The following is a 19,873-nucleotide window of genomic DNA, read 5'->3' as shown; positions in this document are numbered from 1 at the left end:
CTTTTCCCACATTTATTGACTATTGATTTTTGTATTAACATCTGATCATTGATTCCCAATAGGGCCGTTCTATTTATGTACTAAATGTATATGTTAGCCCTACTTTAAAATGTCATGTGCACAGACTCACACAGTGCCTTAGGGTCAATACAACGACCCCATGTGTTTCCTGTTTAACGTACTGTATACATATGTAGTCAGTGACACAAAAGGCCTTCTTAATACTGTGAATTGCCACATACAATAAACACAGCAAAGAGGCAAAATCTCCATTCTGCATCCCCAAAAAAATGACTGTCTGGCCCGCCAAGGGTGGTTTAAGGAATGTTTGGGATGAATTATGTAATGTAAGATACTGCTAACAACAAGAGCAACGCCCTAACTTGGCTATTCTTAGTTCAACTGAATGCTCAGCAGCGACTTTCAAGGTAAACATGGGAAAGAGACATGTAGCTATTTTGTGTACACTTTAATTTTAAGGCACCACATTTTTTTTTGTATTATTCATCTAGTGTTTTGTATAGTAGCAGAGTGTTGCGTTATGCTATTTTTGTCTTAAAATTAAAAGTGACCTTTTTTTCATATTGTCTGCTTTCAATTATTATAACCATATTTTTAACTTGTTATTTATGTAGCATTTTGACTCAAATTTAAAGAATGTGTACTGTTAAGTTAGTTGTAAGTAAAAAGTAGTTCAACTCTTTTTTTCAATGTTATGAATGAAAAATCTGTTCATGGCTGCTCTTATGACCAAAAATAAACCATAAAAAATATAACACATAGAAAATTAAAATGTAGTTCTTGAAAAAATATGAAGTTTTGAAAGGAAAAAAATAGCAAATTATTTAATTATTATATTTTTTTTTCGTTTTTTCGTTTTTTTTTTTAATTTTATTTTATGCTAAAAAGTATCACTAGCAGATGTCCAATCCATTTGAACTGGGAGGGTTGGCAGCAAATGACCAAATGTGCGTCAAACGTTTATTCACTGCTATCCTTCCCAGTTCAAATAGATTGGACGTCTATTGCCGTTAACGGCACCCAGTGAGTTCATAGTCAGCATTAGTATTGATTGTTCTTTTTACATAAACAACAATTGCTCCAAAAATAATAATGGATCAAAATCAATTTCTTATCATCTCAAATTTTTCACATAGAAACTCATTTTTAAACATTAACTGAAGTGGTAAATAGTAGTAACATAAACAGTTTATTTTGATTCTCTGTTGTGACACCACCGTATCTAATCGAGAAAAGACTCTAAACCTAAAATTGAATTTTGCTACAAAACACTGCTCACTGAGTAAATAAAAGGGAAAACATTGAACCAAATAAGGTCAGCTTTAGGATCAGAGGAAGATTTAAACCCGACTCCATGCTTAGACACGTACATAACTGTCAAAGTGAGTATGTTCTTCAGGGTGATGCATGAGTTTGGCAGCAAAGCAAAGGTGAAAATGTAATAGTTCCGTCTTAAGAAAACCCCATCCAACATACCCTCACAGCTGCGCTTGTCAGCAGCCAGCTCATAGCCCGGGTCACAGGCACACTTGTAACTGCCCAGCGTGTTGAGACAGCGTTGCTCACAGCGACCGTTGTCCGGCTTGGAGCACTCATCCATCTCTGAAACACAAAGATACGTTGGGACCCTTTTAGCGGGGCCCCCTGCTTCCATGGGGGCTCTACGAGAGAGACCTCCTCAAAACAAGGAGGTTCACACAGAACCCGATGGCGCAATCGGAGTACATAATATACAGTTTGTTAAGTCATTGCTCCAAAGAGTGTTATTCATTTATACACAATTTCCCATAGGTTAATAAAGTCATGACTGCCTTGTAATGGTACTTATAGTCATGTAGCATGAAATGTATTTTTCAGTACTATAAATCAAAATGTTCTTTTTAGTAATTTGTATAGTCATGCGATGTGTACTCAGGTGAACTTATGTTTTGTTTTGTTGTTCTTTTACACTGCCAGGCGATCTAGGCATGCCCTCTACCTCCAGTGTTGGCTGAGTTGTCCAGAATTGATGCTGAAGATGAAAACTAATGGATTTGATTGAGATTTGGAGTGAGATCGAAAGTTTGGTTAACAAATTGTTATGTTGTGTTATTTGGGCTACTCATAACTTTCCAAATAACTGCTAATATATTATACTAACTAGAGCTGAAACGATTACTCGAATAATTCGAGGTAACACTATTATAAAAATTGATCGAGGCATTTTCTCCGCCTCGAGGAATTGTTTAATTTTTAATAACGTTTAATGCGGCACAACACGCTGACGTCACGTGCGTAGAGGAAGAAGAAATAATACCTGACAGCAGCCGACAGCTTCTAAAAACTACGCCAGCATGATGCTTTGGTGGTAGTATCTGATGCGTCTCATAGATACCACATGTATATAGAACTAGATGTATAATGACAGACTCGCCGGCGTTCATAAACAGCCGCCATTTTAAAGCAGTAGACTTCTCAGCGCTAATTAATAAGATTAACATTAGCCCTGCGGAGGGCTAGGTTTCTATTAATTATGACTACTGTCAATGCGTGGCTAACGTGTCCAACATACAGGCTTTATTTAAAAACACAGTGCTGTGGAGTGATGAGGGTGTAACATAAAAACATATAAAGCTAAGTGACAATTTTTGCTCCGTAGTCATTGCTGGATAAAACACCAAGTAGCACTGGTGCTTAATGCACTCCCAGGTATCATACATTTATTTTGAACACTGCAAAAATTCAAAATCCTATCAGGACTTACAATTTGGACTAATTTAAAACTTAACAGGAACTTAAAAATAGCTTGACAAAAAAGGAAGTTCAATTGAAACACATGGGAAAGACACCTAAATTTTAAGTGATGTGCGTCATTAAGCGTAATGAAATTTTTAGGTAAGAAATAAGATTTTTTTTTTCATTTTTAGAAGAGCTTATGTTTTTTTGAATGAAAGCAGTGAATTTGTTGTTTTATTTTTCTAGTTACCACTGAGATGCAATTGTTGGCTGTTTTCAACAATGCAAATCTAAAATAAAGTGATTGATCATCTACAAATGCTTCAATATTAGTTGAATTGTCTTGTTTTCTCATGTATATTTATAATTGCTTTTCACCTAAAAAAAAAAAAAGTTTGCTCCGATTACTCGATTAATCGATGGAATTTTCAGGAGAATACTTGATTACTAAAATATTCTATAGCTGAAGCCCTAATGCTAATAGACGTTAATTTAGCCTATTGATCTCTATTTTATTATTATTATAATGTTTTTTCAATGTCTATGATAAAATAAAATTCCTTCAAAAAAATAAAATATTACACTTAATTTAAATTGTATGTTTTTTCATCACAATGGTCCAATTCTGGTGCAATTTATAGTCCAAAAAACACAAAATATTGAATTACTGTATTTTTTGGACTACACGTAGACTTAAAATTCTATATCCCCCTCCCCAAAAATTGACAGTGTGATTTATATTTAGGGTTGGGCATCGTTTGAATTTGAATGGTTCCGATTCCAATTCCACGTTTCTCGATTCCGATTCTTTTAATAGGCAGGGTAAAAAAAATGCGTAGTTTATATTAATTTCTTAACTTCTCGATTATTTTTTAAATTATATGAACTTTCAATTAACCATGAATTTCTCACAGGGCTATTTTAACTTGTATATAAATATCAGTCTTTCCACATGAGTACACTTTCACAAAGATGTTTAATTTTCAAAACCTCACGGAGAAAACATTTACACATATTCTTTTGCCGATGTTTTAAAGTGCCTCATGCTGCAGGCATTGATTGTATTGCATCGTTTGTTTTAGGTGGTATTTCTACAAGTTCTTGAAGATGTCAGGCGGGGAGTGTTTTGTCCCCTGATCCTCAGTTGACTACTTTTTGATTCCTTTCTAAACTGATATACTGTATTGTTCATCTATCCACAAGATGTCACTATTGAAACTCCGGACTCTACAGTTTTTCTTTGGTTTTGCGATGTGCGCTTGGCTTCCCCTAGTGGTGACTTACTAGAAGCAGCAGGCAAAAAGAAATGACTTTGGTTGGAAAAGAATCCTTGAGGTGTACAGACGCTACAAACCTCCACTGCACTACACATCAATGGGAACCCTTGATAAAACAAAATGTGTAAGTTTGCATGTTTTAACAGAGGGTCTGATATCATTTCGGTTTGTTTATTCTGTTACTTTGTTGTCGTTTATGTGAAGCGAAGCAACACGTTTTTGTGCTAAACTAAGTTAGCCACTTTACTGTATATGATTTGCTCATGACAGAGCTAGTCTTCATGTGGCTTCTTCGTGGTGTTCGGCAGCCATTTTTCCCGGTCGGCGGTCAGGGTATCAAAACTTGAAATCGAAATTTTTAAAAAATCGAACGGTTCAGTGAGAACCGCAGTGTTAGTCCCGGAATCCATCGATGCCCAACTCTATTTACTGTGTTGGCTAAAAGTATTGGCACCCCTGCAATTCTGTCAGATAATGCTCAATTTGTCCAAGAAAATGATTGCAATTACAAATGCTTTGGTAGTAATATCTTCATTTATTTTGCTGGCAATGAAAAAACACAAAAGAGAATGGAAAATAAATTAAATTATTATCATTTTACACAAAACTCCAAAAATGGGCCGGACAAAAGTATTGGCACCATCAGCCTAATACTAATACTAATACAGCACAACCTTTAGACAAAATAACTGCGAACAACTGCTTCCAGTATTTATCAATGAGTTTCTTACAATGCTCTGCTGGAATTTTAGACCATTTTTCTTTGGCCAACTGCTCCAGGTCTCTGAGATTTGAGGGGTGCCTTCTCCAAACTGCCATTGTCAGATCTCTCCACAGGTTTCTATGGGATTCAGGTCTGGACTCATTGCTGGCCACTTTAAAAGTCTCCAGTGCTTTCTCTCAAACAATTTTTTTGTGCTTTTTGAAGTGTGTTTTGGGTCATTGTCCTGCTGAAAGACCCATGACCTCTGAGGGAGACCCAGCTTTCTCACACTGGGCCCTACATAATGCTGCAAAATTTGTTGGTAGTCTTCAGACTTCATAAAGCCATGCACACGGTCAAGCAGTCCAATGCCAGAGGCAGCAAAGCAACCCCAAAACATCAGGGAACCTCCTCAATGTTTGACTGTGGGAGGCGTGTTCTTTTCTTTGAAGGCCTCGTTTTTTTCCTTGTAAACTCTATGTTGATGCCTTTTCCCCAAAAGCTCTACTTTTGTCTCATCTAACCAGAGAATATTCTTCCAAAATGTTTTTGGCTTTCTCTAGTTAGTTTAGGCAAACTCCAGCCTGGCTTTTTAATGTCTGGATCAGAAGTGGGGTCTTCCTGGGTATCCTGCCATAGAGTCCCTTTTTATTCAGACGCCGACGGATAGTACGGGTTGGCACTGTTTTACCCTCGGACTGCAGGACGGCTTGAACTTGTTTGGATGTTAGTCGAGGTTCTTTATCCACCATCCGCTTAATCTTTCGTTGAAATCTCTCGTCGATTTTTCTTTTCCGTCCACATCTAGGGAGGTTAGCCACAGTGCCATGGGCTTTACACTTATTGATGACACCGCGCAAGGTAGACTCAGGAACATTCAGGTCTTTGGAGATGGACTTGTAGTCTTGAGATTGCCCATGCTTCCTCACAATTTTGCTTCTCAAGTCCTCAGACAGTTCTTTGGTCTTCTTTCCTTTTCTCCATGCTCAATGTGATACACACAAGGACACAGGACAGAGGTTAAGTCAACGTTAATCCATTTTAACTAGCTGCAAGTGTGATGTAGTTATTGCCACCACCTGTTATGTGCTACAGGTAAGTAACAGGGTGCTGTTAATTACACAAATTAGAGAAGCATCACATGATTTTTCAAAGGGTGCCAATACTTTTGTCCGCCCCTTTTTGGAGTTTTGTGTAAAATGATAATGATTTAATTTTTTTCCCATTCTCTTTTGTGTTTTTTTCATTGCAAGCAGAATAAATGAAGATATTACTACCAAGGCATTTGTAATTGCAATCATTTTCTGGGAGAAATGGAACATTATCTGACAGAATTGCATACTTTTGGCCAGCACTGTATAAATCCAGTACACTTTATGTATGAATCTGGTTGTGCTTAATTTTTAATCTAGATCAGAGATCCTGATTTTGTTTTCAATTCACAATTAAAGTACAGTGGTTTAATGTAGTAGCTGTAGTAAAATAGTAGTCATTTAAGTTGCTAAAAGTAGTTTAGTTTATTGTTTAATTTAAACTTATTCATTAAGTAGAACATAAATGAAATAAATGAAATAATAAATAAATGAATAACGTTAAAAGGTAAAAAAACAAACAAATGATAAATGCAATTCATTGGCACTAATGCGTTCTGCAGTCCAAAAAATGCTATATGCTTCTATTGTATTATGTATCTCTGGCAGCAGTTATAACGAAAACAAAGATTCTTATTTTTTGTTTTTCACTGCCATTGACAGTAATAGCCGTCCACTTCATTTTGACTGACTTTCTCAGCAGATTGAGTTCAAGCCACATGCTGAAATTTCCCCTACTGTGCACAACCTTTCAACTCTGACCTTTGAAGAAGTTAGCTGCAAATCCGGCCTTGTTGACGGAACCATCTGAAACAAATTTCATCCACAGCTGGTTGGAGCTGGTTTTGATGTCATCTGGTTTGTCATAGCCGCAGAATCGTCCTAGAAGGGGGCTGTTTTCAGAGTTTCCGTCACGCACCTCCAGGTAGTCGTAAGCACAACTGTCGTGTCTCTCAATCTGCGTGACATAAGGTTTATTTTAGGGAACTCTTGGAGAAACCTTGCGAGGTTCTCGCCATAGCAGGCTCTTACTTCAAAGGACTGGAAGGTGAGGCCCACATGGTAGCCCTGAGCTACAGTGACCTTCCAAACACACGCTTTGTTAGGCCTGTAGTCATCGGGATAGTTAGGGGACTGAATCTGGCCACTGTCCTTCTTCACCTCCCCACCGCAGATGGCTGCACGTGACAGGAAGAAAGGAATAAAAAGTCGCTTTATAGTAAAATGTTTCACGCGTGCCTTAAGAAAATAAAACGTGCACACGGATCGGATTTTCGCAATGTGGATTAACTGAAAAGCTTCAGACACGCTGAGTAAGAAACACACACACACAAGCTAGTGCGTGGCCTGGAAACAATAGAGTCGATTCTGAGGGCCCGGCCAAAATCTGATTAATGCAGCATAAAGTGGCTGACACATCAGCAGTACGGATGCCAAAAAAGGAGGATATTACTGTAGCTTGGAGGCGAATGTGTGAGTTCACTCAGCTGAGCGACATCACCGACGCCGGGGTTGAGAATAGGCGCTTACCCTCATAAACGGCAGAGAAACCTTTTCCCACCCAGTTGCTGCTGCTGCGGAACTCGATCCACAGACGGCTGTCGGTGGAGATGATTGGCTCCGGGAGTTTGTCGCCGCAAAATCGTCCTGAAAGGGCAAAAACACAAGATTTTTTTGAAAAAGTGAATGATCAATGTTTCGGTGCCATTGACGGCGCTGGACGTCCAATCCATTTTGACTGGGAGTGGTAGTCTGTGCGTTAACTACTACTATTACTTCTGTCTTTCATTGGAGATAAATTTGGTTGTGAAGAGATACTCAACGAATAGTTTTAAATAAACATCTTGAAAAATAAGTCTCAATTGTCTGAGTTTCTGCTACATATTCATGAATAATATGTAACAAATAAGTGTTTAACGGTATTTGTATTCGTCCCGTACGGTATGACACGGGTATCACGGTTCGGTGCAGTCAGACGGCGAATACGTTTGAGTAAAAATAAATAAAAACATGTCAGAGTTAGTCCTCATTTACTGCAGGGGGCGATAGAGGATTTGTGCCTAAACCAACAACCAACATTACGGGAAAAAGAAGACAAACCAAAACAGACGAAGAAAAAGTTATCATTGATCCAAACTAGGAAAATTATGGCGAATGTACAAAGTGAGAACTATCAAATGCAGTATTACTAAAACTTTTGTGAAGTGTATTTATTCCATATTTTCAAATCAGAAAATGTTTAGTTTGCGCTACTAAAGTCAATGAAACACTGAGTAAGTACAGTATTTTTCCGACTACAAGTCGCAGGTTTTTTTTCATAGTTTGGCTGGCGGTGCGACTTATATGTGAAATTATTAACACATTATTATCATTTCACATGTTATTTTGGTGCTTTGGAGTGACACTGATGGTTTGGTAAACTTGTTAGCATGTTCTTTATGCTATACTGTAGTTACAGTATCTGAATAACTCTTAATAGCTATGTTACGTAAACATACCGGCCACGTTCGCAATTCGTTGTTCATGCATCATATAACATTATCATACTGTACACTTATTCACAATGTGGTTCTCTATTGTATTTTTATTTTAAATTGCCTTTCAAGATGACATATCTGTCTATGTGTTGGATTTTATCAAGTAAATTTCCCCCAAAAATGCGACTTAAACTCCGGTGCGACTTATATATTTTTTTTTTCGTCTTCATTTTTGGGCTGGTGCGACTTACAGTGCCCTCCATAATTATTGGCACCCTAGTTAAGATGTGTTTTTTAGTTTCTAATCAATGTTTTTTTTTTCTAAATAATATGTGTCTGTCTACACGCCAACAAGCTGTTTGGGAGGCATGCACGGAAAAAACCTTTCCTCACTCACAATCATAAACACAAACATCTGGAGTTCGCCAAGCGGTATTGGGGCTTCAACTGGGACTTTTGAGACCAAAATTGAGCTTTTTGGCAACACTCTTAAGTGGGTCTGGCGTGCCACGAAAGATGCACATGCTGAAAAGCACCCCATACCCACTTTGAAGTATGGGGGGTGAGTCAGTGATGCTGTGGGGCTGCTTTGCTTCCAAAGGCCCCGGGAACCTTGTTAGGATGCATGGCATCATAAATGCTTTGAAATACCAGGACATTTTAAATCAAAATCTGTTGCCCTCTGCCCGAAAGCTGAAGATGGGTCGTCCCTGGGTCTTTCAGCAAGACAATGACCCTAAACATATGGCCAAATCTACACAGAAATGGTTCACCAGACACAAAATCAAGCTCCTCCCATGGCCATCTCAGTCCCCAGACCTCAACCCCATTGAAAACCTGTGGGGTGAGCTGAAGAGGAGAGTACAGAGGAGAGGACCCAGATCTCTGGATAATTTAGAGAGATTCTGCAAAGAGGAATGGCTGAAGATCCCTCTTTCTGTCTTTTCCCATCTTGTGAAACATTATAGGAGAAGATTAGGTGCTGTTTTGTTGGCAAAAGGGGGTTGTACAAAGTATTAACACCAGGGGTGCTAATAATTGTGACACACATTATTTGATGTCAAATAATTATTTCTTTATGTGGGATTTTTCCCCCCACTGAATAAATGCACTTGTATTGAAGGTTGAATTTTTCTCTTTTTTTCCATTAAGGTCCCATATTATTTAGAAAAAATATATATATATATATTAGAAGCTAAAAAACACATCTTAAACAGGGGTGCCAATAATTATGGAGGGCACTGTATACACAGGTGCGACTCATAGTCTGAAAAATACGGCATTTATTTTTGCACCATTTCAAGAAATGCTTTTTCAGTTTTGGAACTATTTGCACATTTTATTTTAGCCGTTTAAAATATATCTTAATTGGGAGTGTATGTTCATTGGTAATGATTTACTGTTAACTGTGTGTAATCCAACATTCAAAATGGTAGTATCTTATTTTTATTGGAAAAAGTTGCAAGCTTGCAAGTGCTACCTCACCTTAACTGTCACCTCAGTCAATCCCAATATAAAGGGTGTGCTGTCTATTTGTACATAAACTCTGCATTAAAGAATGTTAGAACAGTAAAAACACAAATTCAGCCGTTTTATGTTTTCTTCTATTTATTTTGCACTTTAATAAGAGCTGTTCTTTGTATTAGCCAATAGAATTAACTTTCAAATGCTGTAATTAAAAAAAAAAAAACACAAAAAACCCCCAGGTTTTTCCTGTTGTACCAAACCCGTACCGAATGGTGACCCCGTACCGAGGTACGTACCGAATAACGGGGTTTCTAACGGCGTTACATTTTTCAGTGGTGAATAATCTAATTAATGACTTTTCCCATCTTTGCAACGCCGTTACCATTACCGATGATGTGAAAAGGGCGCGTTACTACAATTCGGTTAAATGAACCGTGAGTTGTCTGATTTTGTTACAGCTTCCTGGGAGAGAACAGTACAGGAGGGGGGAGGAGGGAAGAGGGTGGTGCAGTTGTTGCATACGTGATGATGATTGGCTAAATGGCTCGGAGCGTTAGCATAGCGTTTGCGTTCTCGTTAACATTAGCATTTCGCGTGGCAAGCGTCATTTAAAAAAATTTTTTTTTTTTTTTTTTACATACAGTTCGTGGCATCCAAGTAGGTATAATTAATTTAAAATCATGTATTATTTTCCTGCGGTGTGTGCATTATCATCACCACGTTGGCGTTGTCCTTGTAGAGCCAACTATATATATATATATATTTTTTAAATTACCAAAAACAGTCACTTCTATAAACTTTTCTTGAATGACGTATCCATGAACCGTGCATGATGTTTTTTTTAAATTAAAACAAATAGAGCAAAGAAAGGAGATTCAGAGCCTCTCCTGCATATTGAAAAATATATCATTATATATGAGGGGTGTGACGATACACACAAGTCACGGTTCAGTACGTATCTCGGTACGGGGGTCACGGTTTGGTGCGGGTACAACACGAAAAACAAAAAGCCTTTTTTTCACAAAGCACTACAAAGTTAAAGTTTGTATACCATTACACTCCCATATAGGTGAAATTTAAAAAAATATTTGAAAAGTTTGACTTTTTTTTTTTTTTTTGTGAATTAAAAAAAAATCTATTTAATCAGTTTATATAAACATCCTTTACTTTTTGGTAGAAGTAATTTGTAACTACCTAGTTATTTTTTAAAGTTAGGATTAACAACACTGCTTGTGTGTACTGTTACACCCCTAGTAATAAACTCTCAAAGGCTTTAATTACAAGCTTAGAATACATATTAATTGTTCAATTTTGATTTATACACATACATGTATATTGTACAATACTTGACATAATCACAGTATCAGAGTTGCAAATAAGCACTAAAGGTAGCTATTTCTCAGTAGATTTCTCAGCAGTATTTCTCACCAAAAGAACAAAACTTCTTATCAAATGCAAATTGTTGCAAATGTTATCTTTTTCTCAGGAGTAGATGCTAGCTGTTTAGCTATCGGTTTTGTTGATCAAGAGAACAAATATGAATAAGTCGAGAAAAGAAATTTTAAAAATAATTGTTTTATTCTGGTCATATGCATAACAGGATTGCACGAGGTAGAGTGAGATATTCAATCACGGCTACTATCTTACTATAAACATTTTTTTAAAAAGACAACTGTGATTAGCTGGCAAACAGTTCAGGCCATACCTCGCCTTCTGCCCAGAGTTACCGTAATTTTCAAACTATAGGCCACTACTTTTTTCCCTCATTTTTAATCCTGGGGTTTATAGTCCAGTGCCGCTTATTTGTTGCTTTATCTGGGTTAATAGGTAACACTTTCTTTGACAGTGGCGTCACAAGACTGCCATTAGACCATCATAATTATGACATGACACTATCATGGGCTTTAATGACATTTTGAATTATGTCACTTTGTTCAGCTTGGATCTTTACATCCATTCAAAAGTGAGATCATTTGCAGGATGCCACAAAATGCCATCCGTCATAAGCATTTATTAATGCTCATGGCAGTGTCATGTCATAATTATAATAGTCTCATGACAGGCTTATGGGGCCACTGTCAAATAAAGTGTTACCAAATACCATAACTAGCAAATAATGAAACAACTGGAACAGTAACTGAAGAAATAATAAGCACAGAACACGAATTTCGATTGTTATTTACATCTATAGCGCTGCAATGCATGTTAGAAGGCATGTTGGACGACAACATTGCTGACAGCAGGAGGCAGCAGAGGTTGACTGTCTCCCTCAAGGGAGCAGTGACGGCCAAATGAAGCTTCTTGAAGCAATGAAGCTTTGCAACCAATTGGTTCAAAGCTTCATGGTGGTTCATTTGGTTTTATGACAATCTTATGATGCTGCTGTCAAATATCGTGTTACTGGTTAATATATTTTGGTGTAAATAAACCATAATACAGTGAGGACAACTGTGGCTTATACTACGGTGTGGCTTATCTATGAAAATTACTGGTGCACGATAATTATTGGTCCGATAATTATCGGTCCGATAATAGGAATTATGACGTCATCCCGATAATTCCAATAACATTTATAATAGGACTGATAATATGTACTGTTCTGGCTTTACAGTTTACATACTTGTACGGGAAATCAGTTGACCATTTGCGGGGCATTGCTCCCACCTGCTGGTCAGAATAATTCACTGCATCTATTTTTTGTTACAGTAGTTTGGTTCAATCACTTATACATTGCGGTATCTAGCGGTAGCATTGACAGTCGTGAATGCTTTCTGTTACGTTTCCGCCTCGGAAATATATGTAAGTATTTTATGTTTACTATAACATATGGATGTGCAATATATGTTTACTTCTGTGGTGAAGGGTCATATGTACAGAACTTCATAAGTTGTGTTAAAGAAGCCAGCCAATGCTTTAGTAGCTCAAGCTAGTGTGCAATGCTATACATATAATAGTTGTGCATATAAGTGTATTTTGCAGTTTGTTGTATATTGAGTATTGAATATGTGTATTTTTCTGTTGTACTATCACAATATTAAGACGAGTGTCTTCCCATAAAAGCAAGAAAAGACCAAGCCTTGTGGTTTATGGAAGCGCATTCATTCTTAGCTGGCTGTCAGGCAGTGCAGAAGTGAAATGCACTGTTTTGTTCATGTCATTATAAAAAATCTGGTGAGATCAAATGCAAATCTATGTTGAATCCACCACTAGTTTTTTTTTTTTAAACCTCCAGGTGTTCAAAAACTCAGGTTATACGTTTTTAAAATTATATATTTATTATTGGTTATCGATATCGGCTTTGAGGAGCAGGAAGTTATCGATATCTGTTTCAAAAAATGGATATCGTGCACCCCTAATGAAAATGTCGTTCTCGTGTCAAATTTGATGGGTGGCGGCTTATATTCCGGTGTGCCTTATAGTCCGAAAATTACTGTACCTAGGACAGGTTCCAGCACATCCTTGACCCCCGGGTGGAATAAGATGAATGATTGAATGAAAGGATATACTGTAAATTAGCTCCAGCCAATTAAAAACTGTCTGATTATGTAAAATCGAGCGTAACATATGAGTCGATGCATTCTTCCTTTTCTACGGTTATTAAAAAATATAACATGGTTGCATGTTGTGGGACCGATGTAAGATGAAGATGTAAGAAATTAAAACAGCTGAAAAAATAAAAATGACCTTTAAGGGGCGCCTTCCTCCAATATCCATCCCTGATTTCCACATGGTCATACCAACACAGGTGACTTCTGTATAGATCCATAGAGGTGAAGTTCAGAATGATCTTTACAAAACAAGAAAGTGGTGATTATTGACACAAAACAGGACAAAGGTCCTGCTGCGATAAAAGCAGAAAATGGACAGAGAGCAGTGTTTGTTTTAGTCACGCGGCTGATTTAGCGTTTTCCATCAACTCACCTTTTCGCCTGGTGTGACTGATATTCTCCAGATGCAGTGCATGTAAGCTGAGTAGCCATTGGGAAAACCTGGAGAGGAAAAATTCCCACTGCTATCCTGTAAACTGTCCCCACATCCTGTCCGCAGAGACAAAAACACAAGGACACACGTGTAAAAGCCCAAGGCTGAAAAACAATGATGATATTTCAGTGCCATTAAAAGCAATAGAAGTCCAATCCATTTCACTAATGGATTGGACGTTGATCGTCGTCAATGAGTTAACAATATCTGAGAAAATATTTTACAACCCTCCTCAACTCAATTAGTGAGGGATTGCGCAATCTAACACAAGGCCCTGAATCCCATGACCTCATGACCCCACTGACCAAATAAAAAAAACTTTTTTTCTAATCAACATATTTTGATTTCCCTATCAAATTATGAGCCCATAAAGAAGCACACCAATTTCTGATGCTCTGAAAACATATCTGAAAATAAACCTTCTATAAATAACCCAGATCCCAGGAGGATGTGATACATTATGTACACGATGCCCTTACTTAACTGGAAAAATGAAGTGTGCAAACACTTGATATTAATGCAGGTACTAAGAGGCAAAAAAGGGGAGGCACAACATGTATTTGAAGCGACACCTGGTATAATGTAAATGAGCTTAATGTGAAAGACGGTTGCTTAAAGAATGTAAGTAAGCCAACTGAATTATAGACCTCCGATAAAGGAGAAAAAAATTGTTTAAAAAACAACCACAAAAATGACATTACTTACGAGCGCAGCCATTTTGTGACGTTAGCAGTGTTGTTTTTGGAAGCCCTTTTAAGTTTTGTCTTAGTCTTTTGGACACAAATACCTGTTAGTCTAATAGTGTATCACAAAAGTGAGTACACCCCTAACATTTCTGCAGATATTTAATTATATCTTTTCATGTGACAACACTAACAAAATGACACTTTGACACAATAAAAAGTAGTCTTTGTGCAGCTTATATAATAGAGTTCACTTATTTTCCCCTCAAAATAACTCAAAATATAGCCATTAATATCCAAACCCCTGGCAACAAAAGTGAGTACACCCCTTTGAAAAAACGTACATCCCTAAATGTCCAAATTGAGTACAACTTGTAATTTTCCCTCCAAAATTTCATGTGACTCGTTACAGGAGTGTTGTCAGCATTGCTGCAGAGATTGAAGAGGTGGGAGGTCAGCCTGTTTGTGCTCAGACCATACGCCGCACTCTACATTAAATCGGTGTGCATGGCTGTCACCTCAGGAGGAAGCCTCTTCTGAAGACGGTACACAAGAAAGCCCGCCCGTCTCATGAGACCATACGACATGGTTCCAGAAATCCATGTGCTTTGTTGACATGTCTTCAGCAAACTGTTTGCGGGCTTTCTTGTGTACCGTCTTCAAGTAACATGAGTAACATGAGTAACATGACATTTTGTAGGGAAAATGACAAGCAGTACTCAATTTGGACATTTAGGCATGTACGTTTTTTCAAAGGGGTGTAGTCACTTTTGTTGCCAGGAGTTTAGATATTAATGGCTACATTTAGAGTTATTTTGAGGGGAAAATAAATTAACTATTATATAAGTTGCACACAGACTACTTTTCACTGTGCCAAAGTGTCATTTTGTCAGTGTTGTCCCATGAAAAGATATACTTAAATATCTGCAGAATTGCGAGGGGTGTACTCACTTTTGTGATACAATGTATATAGTTTAAAGCACTATTTCTTACTTTTTTTTTATTGATAAGTGCTAAAAAATATATATATATTTGCTTACTCACTAGGGCCCCGCTATTGTATTAAGTCTAGTGACGCTGACCTTGCTGTCAAATAAAGTTTTACCTTTTTTGTTTTTTTTAACAGAGCAGGTGCATGTAACAATGGATATTAATGGCATCACAAGGAAGGGCAGGCAATCTGGAATATTCGCATTGGATTGGTTAAAATAATAGCAGCATTGATAAAATGTCTGTCCACCCATGTCAAATGACCACTCCCTATGAATACATTTTTTTATTGACGCTTTTCTCCATTTTTCCAGATTCGAAAAATAAATTTTGTGTTATTCACATAATAAAAGTCTTGTCTGTTAAATTAGGTGAAACAGCTGATTTGTATCTTGCGAAGTGAGGCCCCTTCATTGTGGCCCCTTGTTGTTTTAACCCCATTTCATTTAGCAGGAGAAATGAAAACACCTTCCCAAATGTTTATGTTAACAAGGAAGGAACAAGTTAAGGGCCATAATGCAAAACCATTTAAAAGCACTTGGGGGGGGGGCACACTTAGGGGATGACAAGAATTTCCAGGAATGTGACATGAATGGGAGTTCCATAGCCGGGAAGGTTTTTGTTGGTTTCCAGGAACACATGACTGCTGCCACATCACATGTGAGCTTCTTCTTCCAAGACTGTCATTGAGTAAGATGACGTAGCGCAAACACAGATGTACTGTATATACAGTAATCTCTATATAGGTCCATTTAAGGTTGAAAAGCGCCAACTCGAGCCTTGACTGTAAAGCCTCAGCAGCTGGTTTGACTTTGACAGTTCAGCTATCCTAGCCTGACCTATAATTAACTGCATGACATCAAATCTATTCAGCAGAGGTCTGTTCCTAATGCACGAAAGTTAACGAAACATCAAGCCTGTTTACATCTCGCAGTGTAAACAAAGTGTTTCGCAAAAGCAACATGCTTATGCAACTCCTCGCAGTGGAACGCTCCACTTTGTTAGTCATTGTCCTCTCATGACCAGCGTCTATCTGCGATGACTTCCTGTTGCCGGGTAGTGTTTACACTCATCTCCACTTGGGAGTCTGGGATGTTGTAGCCAAGAAACCACACCACATCAATAAGTAGTGGATTGGCTATTCCCACCCAGTAGGAGATGCATCGAGAGAAAGCGGGACAACTGCAGATCTCTCACACATGTGCAAAAATAGACAGAGGGAAAAAGAAAAAAAAGTCCACAGCAGACAGGATCTGCCGTTTTGGTCTTACTGGAGCATTTGTAGAGTTTGCGAGCCTGTGCGATATCCCCTTTGCTAAGTCTAGTTCTCTGGCCAATGGGTGGTCGCACGCCGTTCACATCGTAGCGCGGCAGGATAGTGTCCAGGAAGATGCCCCTGTCATGCAGAAAGGGAGAAAGACATGAGTGCCACATGACCCCTGAGAGCCCAAAGGATTTGGGGTGAAAAGTAGCACAGTGTACGGAATTTAAGAATGAATGAAAACAATATGTACTGTACAAAATAAGCAAAAAGCCTGCTCAGTAATAGTCAGGCTGCATTTTAATCCAGTTTGAACTTCAGAGCGCTTAGCGACTACGAAATTGTTGTGCGAACCCGTTGACCCCACAGCAATAACTACCCGTGCCTTTAAACCACTGTTAAAAAAAAACTGCATGGATTTTCTTGTACTGCTTATTACTTTCATTCGGTTTTTGATGCGTTTGAGTTTTTGTTTCCATTTGAACACCTTGGACTTTTGCAGGTATCTCCACATTCCGTGACCCCCCCCCCCCCCCCTTTTTTTTTTTAAACAGAACTTTTAGGCTATATTTTAGACTGTCCAAAATAACATTGAAAATTTAAAGAGATGACTGCTTTTTAATGGACAGCGATGACACAACTATTTTAAGAGACTCAGTAAAGTAGCTAAAAAAGAAGTGTGACTAAGTATTATATTTTTCACTACATTTGTTGCTGTTATTTGGTTTTAGTGTCCAAAACAAAACTGCGTTAAGTTCACTGCCACCAAGAACGGGCATATCGCAAATATTTATTTGAAAATCAACTTTTTACTGCCACTGACAGTGATAGATGTCAAATCCATTTGAACTGGGATGGGTGATATTGAATGATGATGTTTCAGTGCCACTGACAGCGATAGATGTCCAATTCATTTTTACTGGGAGGGGGCTGGGAGACATTAATTGATTGGATTGGACTACTATCGCCGTCATGCCAGTCAATTTATGGAATGACATTACAGCTAATAAAACAGTAGGAACCTTGTCGATATGTTTGCTTGCTTAGTTTCAGTTTGGTGAGTGGTAATTTGCCAAAGTTACTATGTAGTGAATGTAAAAACTGCTCATTTTTAGAGCAAAACTGGTTTGTCTATCACCATCAATGGCAGGCAATGAGTTCAACACAAACGCCATAAAATCTACACTTGTGCAAGAAACGGTTTCAAAACCAAAAGATACACCATTATTCTGCGCTCATTCATTTATTCCTAAATAATGGCCACTCATCACATTCCTGGCTTACTCATCATAACTCATTATTCACCTGAATCAACACGCACAGCCACACCTAAAGAATCACCAATAATTACATAAATCTAAAGCGTGCCAAATAGGGAACTGTAGGCAAACATTCCACATACAGTGGTATGAAAAAGTATCTGAACCTTTTATAATTTCTCACATTTCTGCATAAAATCACCATCAAATGTGATCTTATGTCTGTCAAAATCACACAGATTTAAAAACAGTGTCTTGGTTAACTAAAACCACCCAAACATTTATATGTTTTTATATTTTAATGAGGATAGCATGAAAAAAATGGCAGAAGGGGGAAAAATAAGTAAGTGAACCCTCTGCCTAAGGAAACTTAAAGAGCAATTGAAACCAATTTTTACCAAACAATTTAAGTCAGGTGTGTGCCCAATCCCTGATGAGTGGTTTACAGATGCCCTGCCCACTATAAAACACACACCTGGTAAGAATTGTCTTGATGAGAAGCATTGTCTAATGTGCATCATGGCTCGGTCAAAAGAGCTTTCTGAAGACCTGCGATAAAGGATTGTTGATTTGTATAATGCTGGGAAAGGATACAAAACCATCTTTAAAAGTCTGGATGTTCATCAATCGACAGTCAGAGAAGTTGTCTACAAACGGAGAGTTTGGCACTGCTGCTTCTCTCCCAAGGAGTGGCCGTCCAGCAAAGACGATGCCAAGAGTTCAGCACAGAATACTCAGAGAGGAAAAAAAGAACCCTAGAGTGTCTGCTAAAGACTTACAGAAATCACTGGCACAGTCCAATATCTCTGTGCACACATCAACTATTTGTAAAACTATGGCCAAGAATGGTGTTCATGGGAAGACTCCACAGAGGAAGCCACTGCTGTCTAACAAAAACATTGTTGCTCGTTTAATATTCGCAAAAAGGCACTTGGACACTTCACAGAAGTTTTGCTAAATATTTTGCGGACTGATGAAACTAAAGTTGAATTGTTTGGGAGTAACACACAACGTCATGTGTGGAGGAAAAACGGAACAGCTCACCAACATCAACACCTCATCCCCACCGTGAAGCATGGTGGAGGGAGCATCATGATTTGGGGCGGTTTTGCTACCTCAGGGCCTGGACAACTTGCATTCAACAACATTCATTAAAGAATGGATTCAAAACTTTATCAGAATGTTTTGCAGAAAAACCTGAGGCCGTCTGTCAAACAGTTGAAGGTAAAAAGAGGATGGATGCTGCAACAAGATAATGATCCAAAACTGAAGTAAATCAACTTCAGAATGGTCTCAGAAGAACAAAATACACGTTCTAGAGTGGCCAAGTCAAAGTCCAGACTTGAACCTCATTCAGATGCTGGCATAACCTAAAGACAGAGATTCATGCCAGACATCCCAGGAATCTGACTGAACTATAGCAGTTTTGCAGAGAAGAATGGGCCAAAACAAGTCCTGATCGATGTGCCAGACTGATTTGCAGCTATAGGAAGCATCTGGTTGAAGTTATTGCTGCCAAAGTGGGGGCCACAAAATATTAAATGTGATGGTTCAGTTACTTTTCCCCTTCCATCATTGTTTGCATACTATACTCATTAAAGTATAAAAAACTATAAATGTTTGGGTGGCTTTAGTTAAAGCAGACACTGTTTTTACATCTGTGTGATTTTGACAAACATCAGCTCACATTTAATGGTGATTTTATGTAGAAATGTGAGAAATTCCAAAAGGTTCAGATACTTTTTTATGCCACTGTATAAAAAATGAATTGTACAATACACATGACCAACCTGCTTATCATTTTCATATTGTTATGTGGAGGAGGCAGCTTTTACCAAAAGGTCAGGTGTAGCATATACAGTTCTACAAAAGACCCAGAGAGAACAGCGAGTCCTGAAAGACTCTTTTCACACTGCCGTCTCTCTCTTGACACTTTGCTAGTTTCTCA

At 38.0% G+C, this 19,873-nt stretch overlaps 1 protein-coding gene across 3 annotated transcripts in view; it reads right to left on the bottom strand.

Moving 5' to 3' along the window:
• The window catches only part of bmp1a (bone morphogenetic protein 1a), an 86,700-nt gene that overhangs the window by 15,208 nt on the left and 51,619 nt on the right, over positions 1-19,873 (bottom strand). For 2 of the 3 annotated variants that reach the window (XM_057833033.1, XM_057833030.1), the window contains 7 exons: positions 16,677-16,801; positions 13,673-13,788; positions 13,436-13,538; positions 7,338-7,454; positions 6,840-6,985; positions 6,570-6,765; positions 1,498-1,623 (listed from right to left, as the gene is read on the bottom strand). In XM_057833033.1, the coding sequence (XP_057689016.1) occupies positions 1,498-1,623; positions 6,570-6,765; positions 6,840-6,985; positions 7,338-7,454; positions 13,436-13,538; positions 13,673-13,788; positions 16,677-16,801 (929 nt within the window). The remainder of the gene's footprint in view (positions 1-1,497; positions 1,624-6,569; positions 6,766-6,839; positions 6,986-7,337; positions 7,455-13,435; positions 13,539-13,672; positions 13,789-16,676; positions 16,802-19,873) is intronic. The other variant, XM_057833032.1, reaches the window with a different exon arrangement.

Source organism: Corythoichthys intestinalis, chromosome 3 (genome assembly GCF_030265065.1).
Source record: "Corythoichthys intestinalis isolate RoL2023-P3 chromosome 3, ASM3026506v1, whole genome shotgun sequence".
NCBI lineage: Eukaryota > Metazoa > Chordata > Actinopteri > Syngnathiformes > Syngnathidae > Corythoichthys > Corythoichthys intestinalis.
Note: the sequence above shows the minus strand (reverse complement) of the source record. Positions and strands in the feature narration are given on the sequence as shown.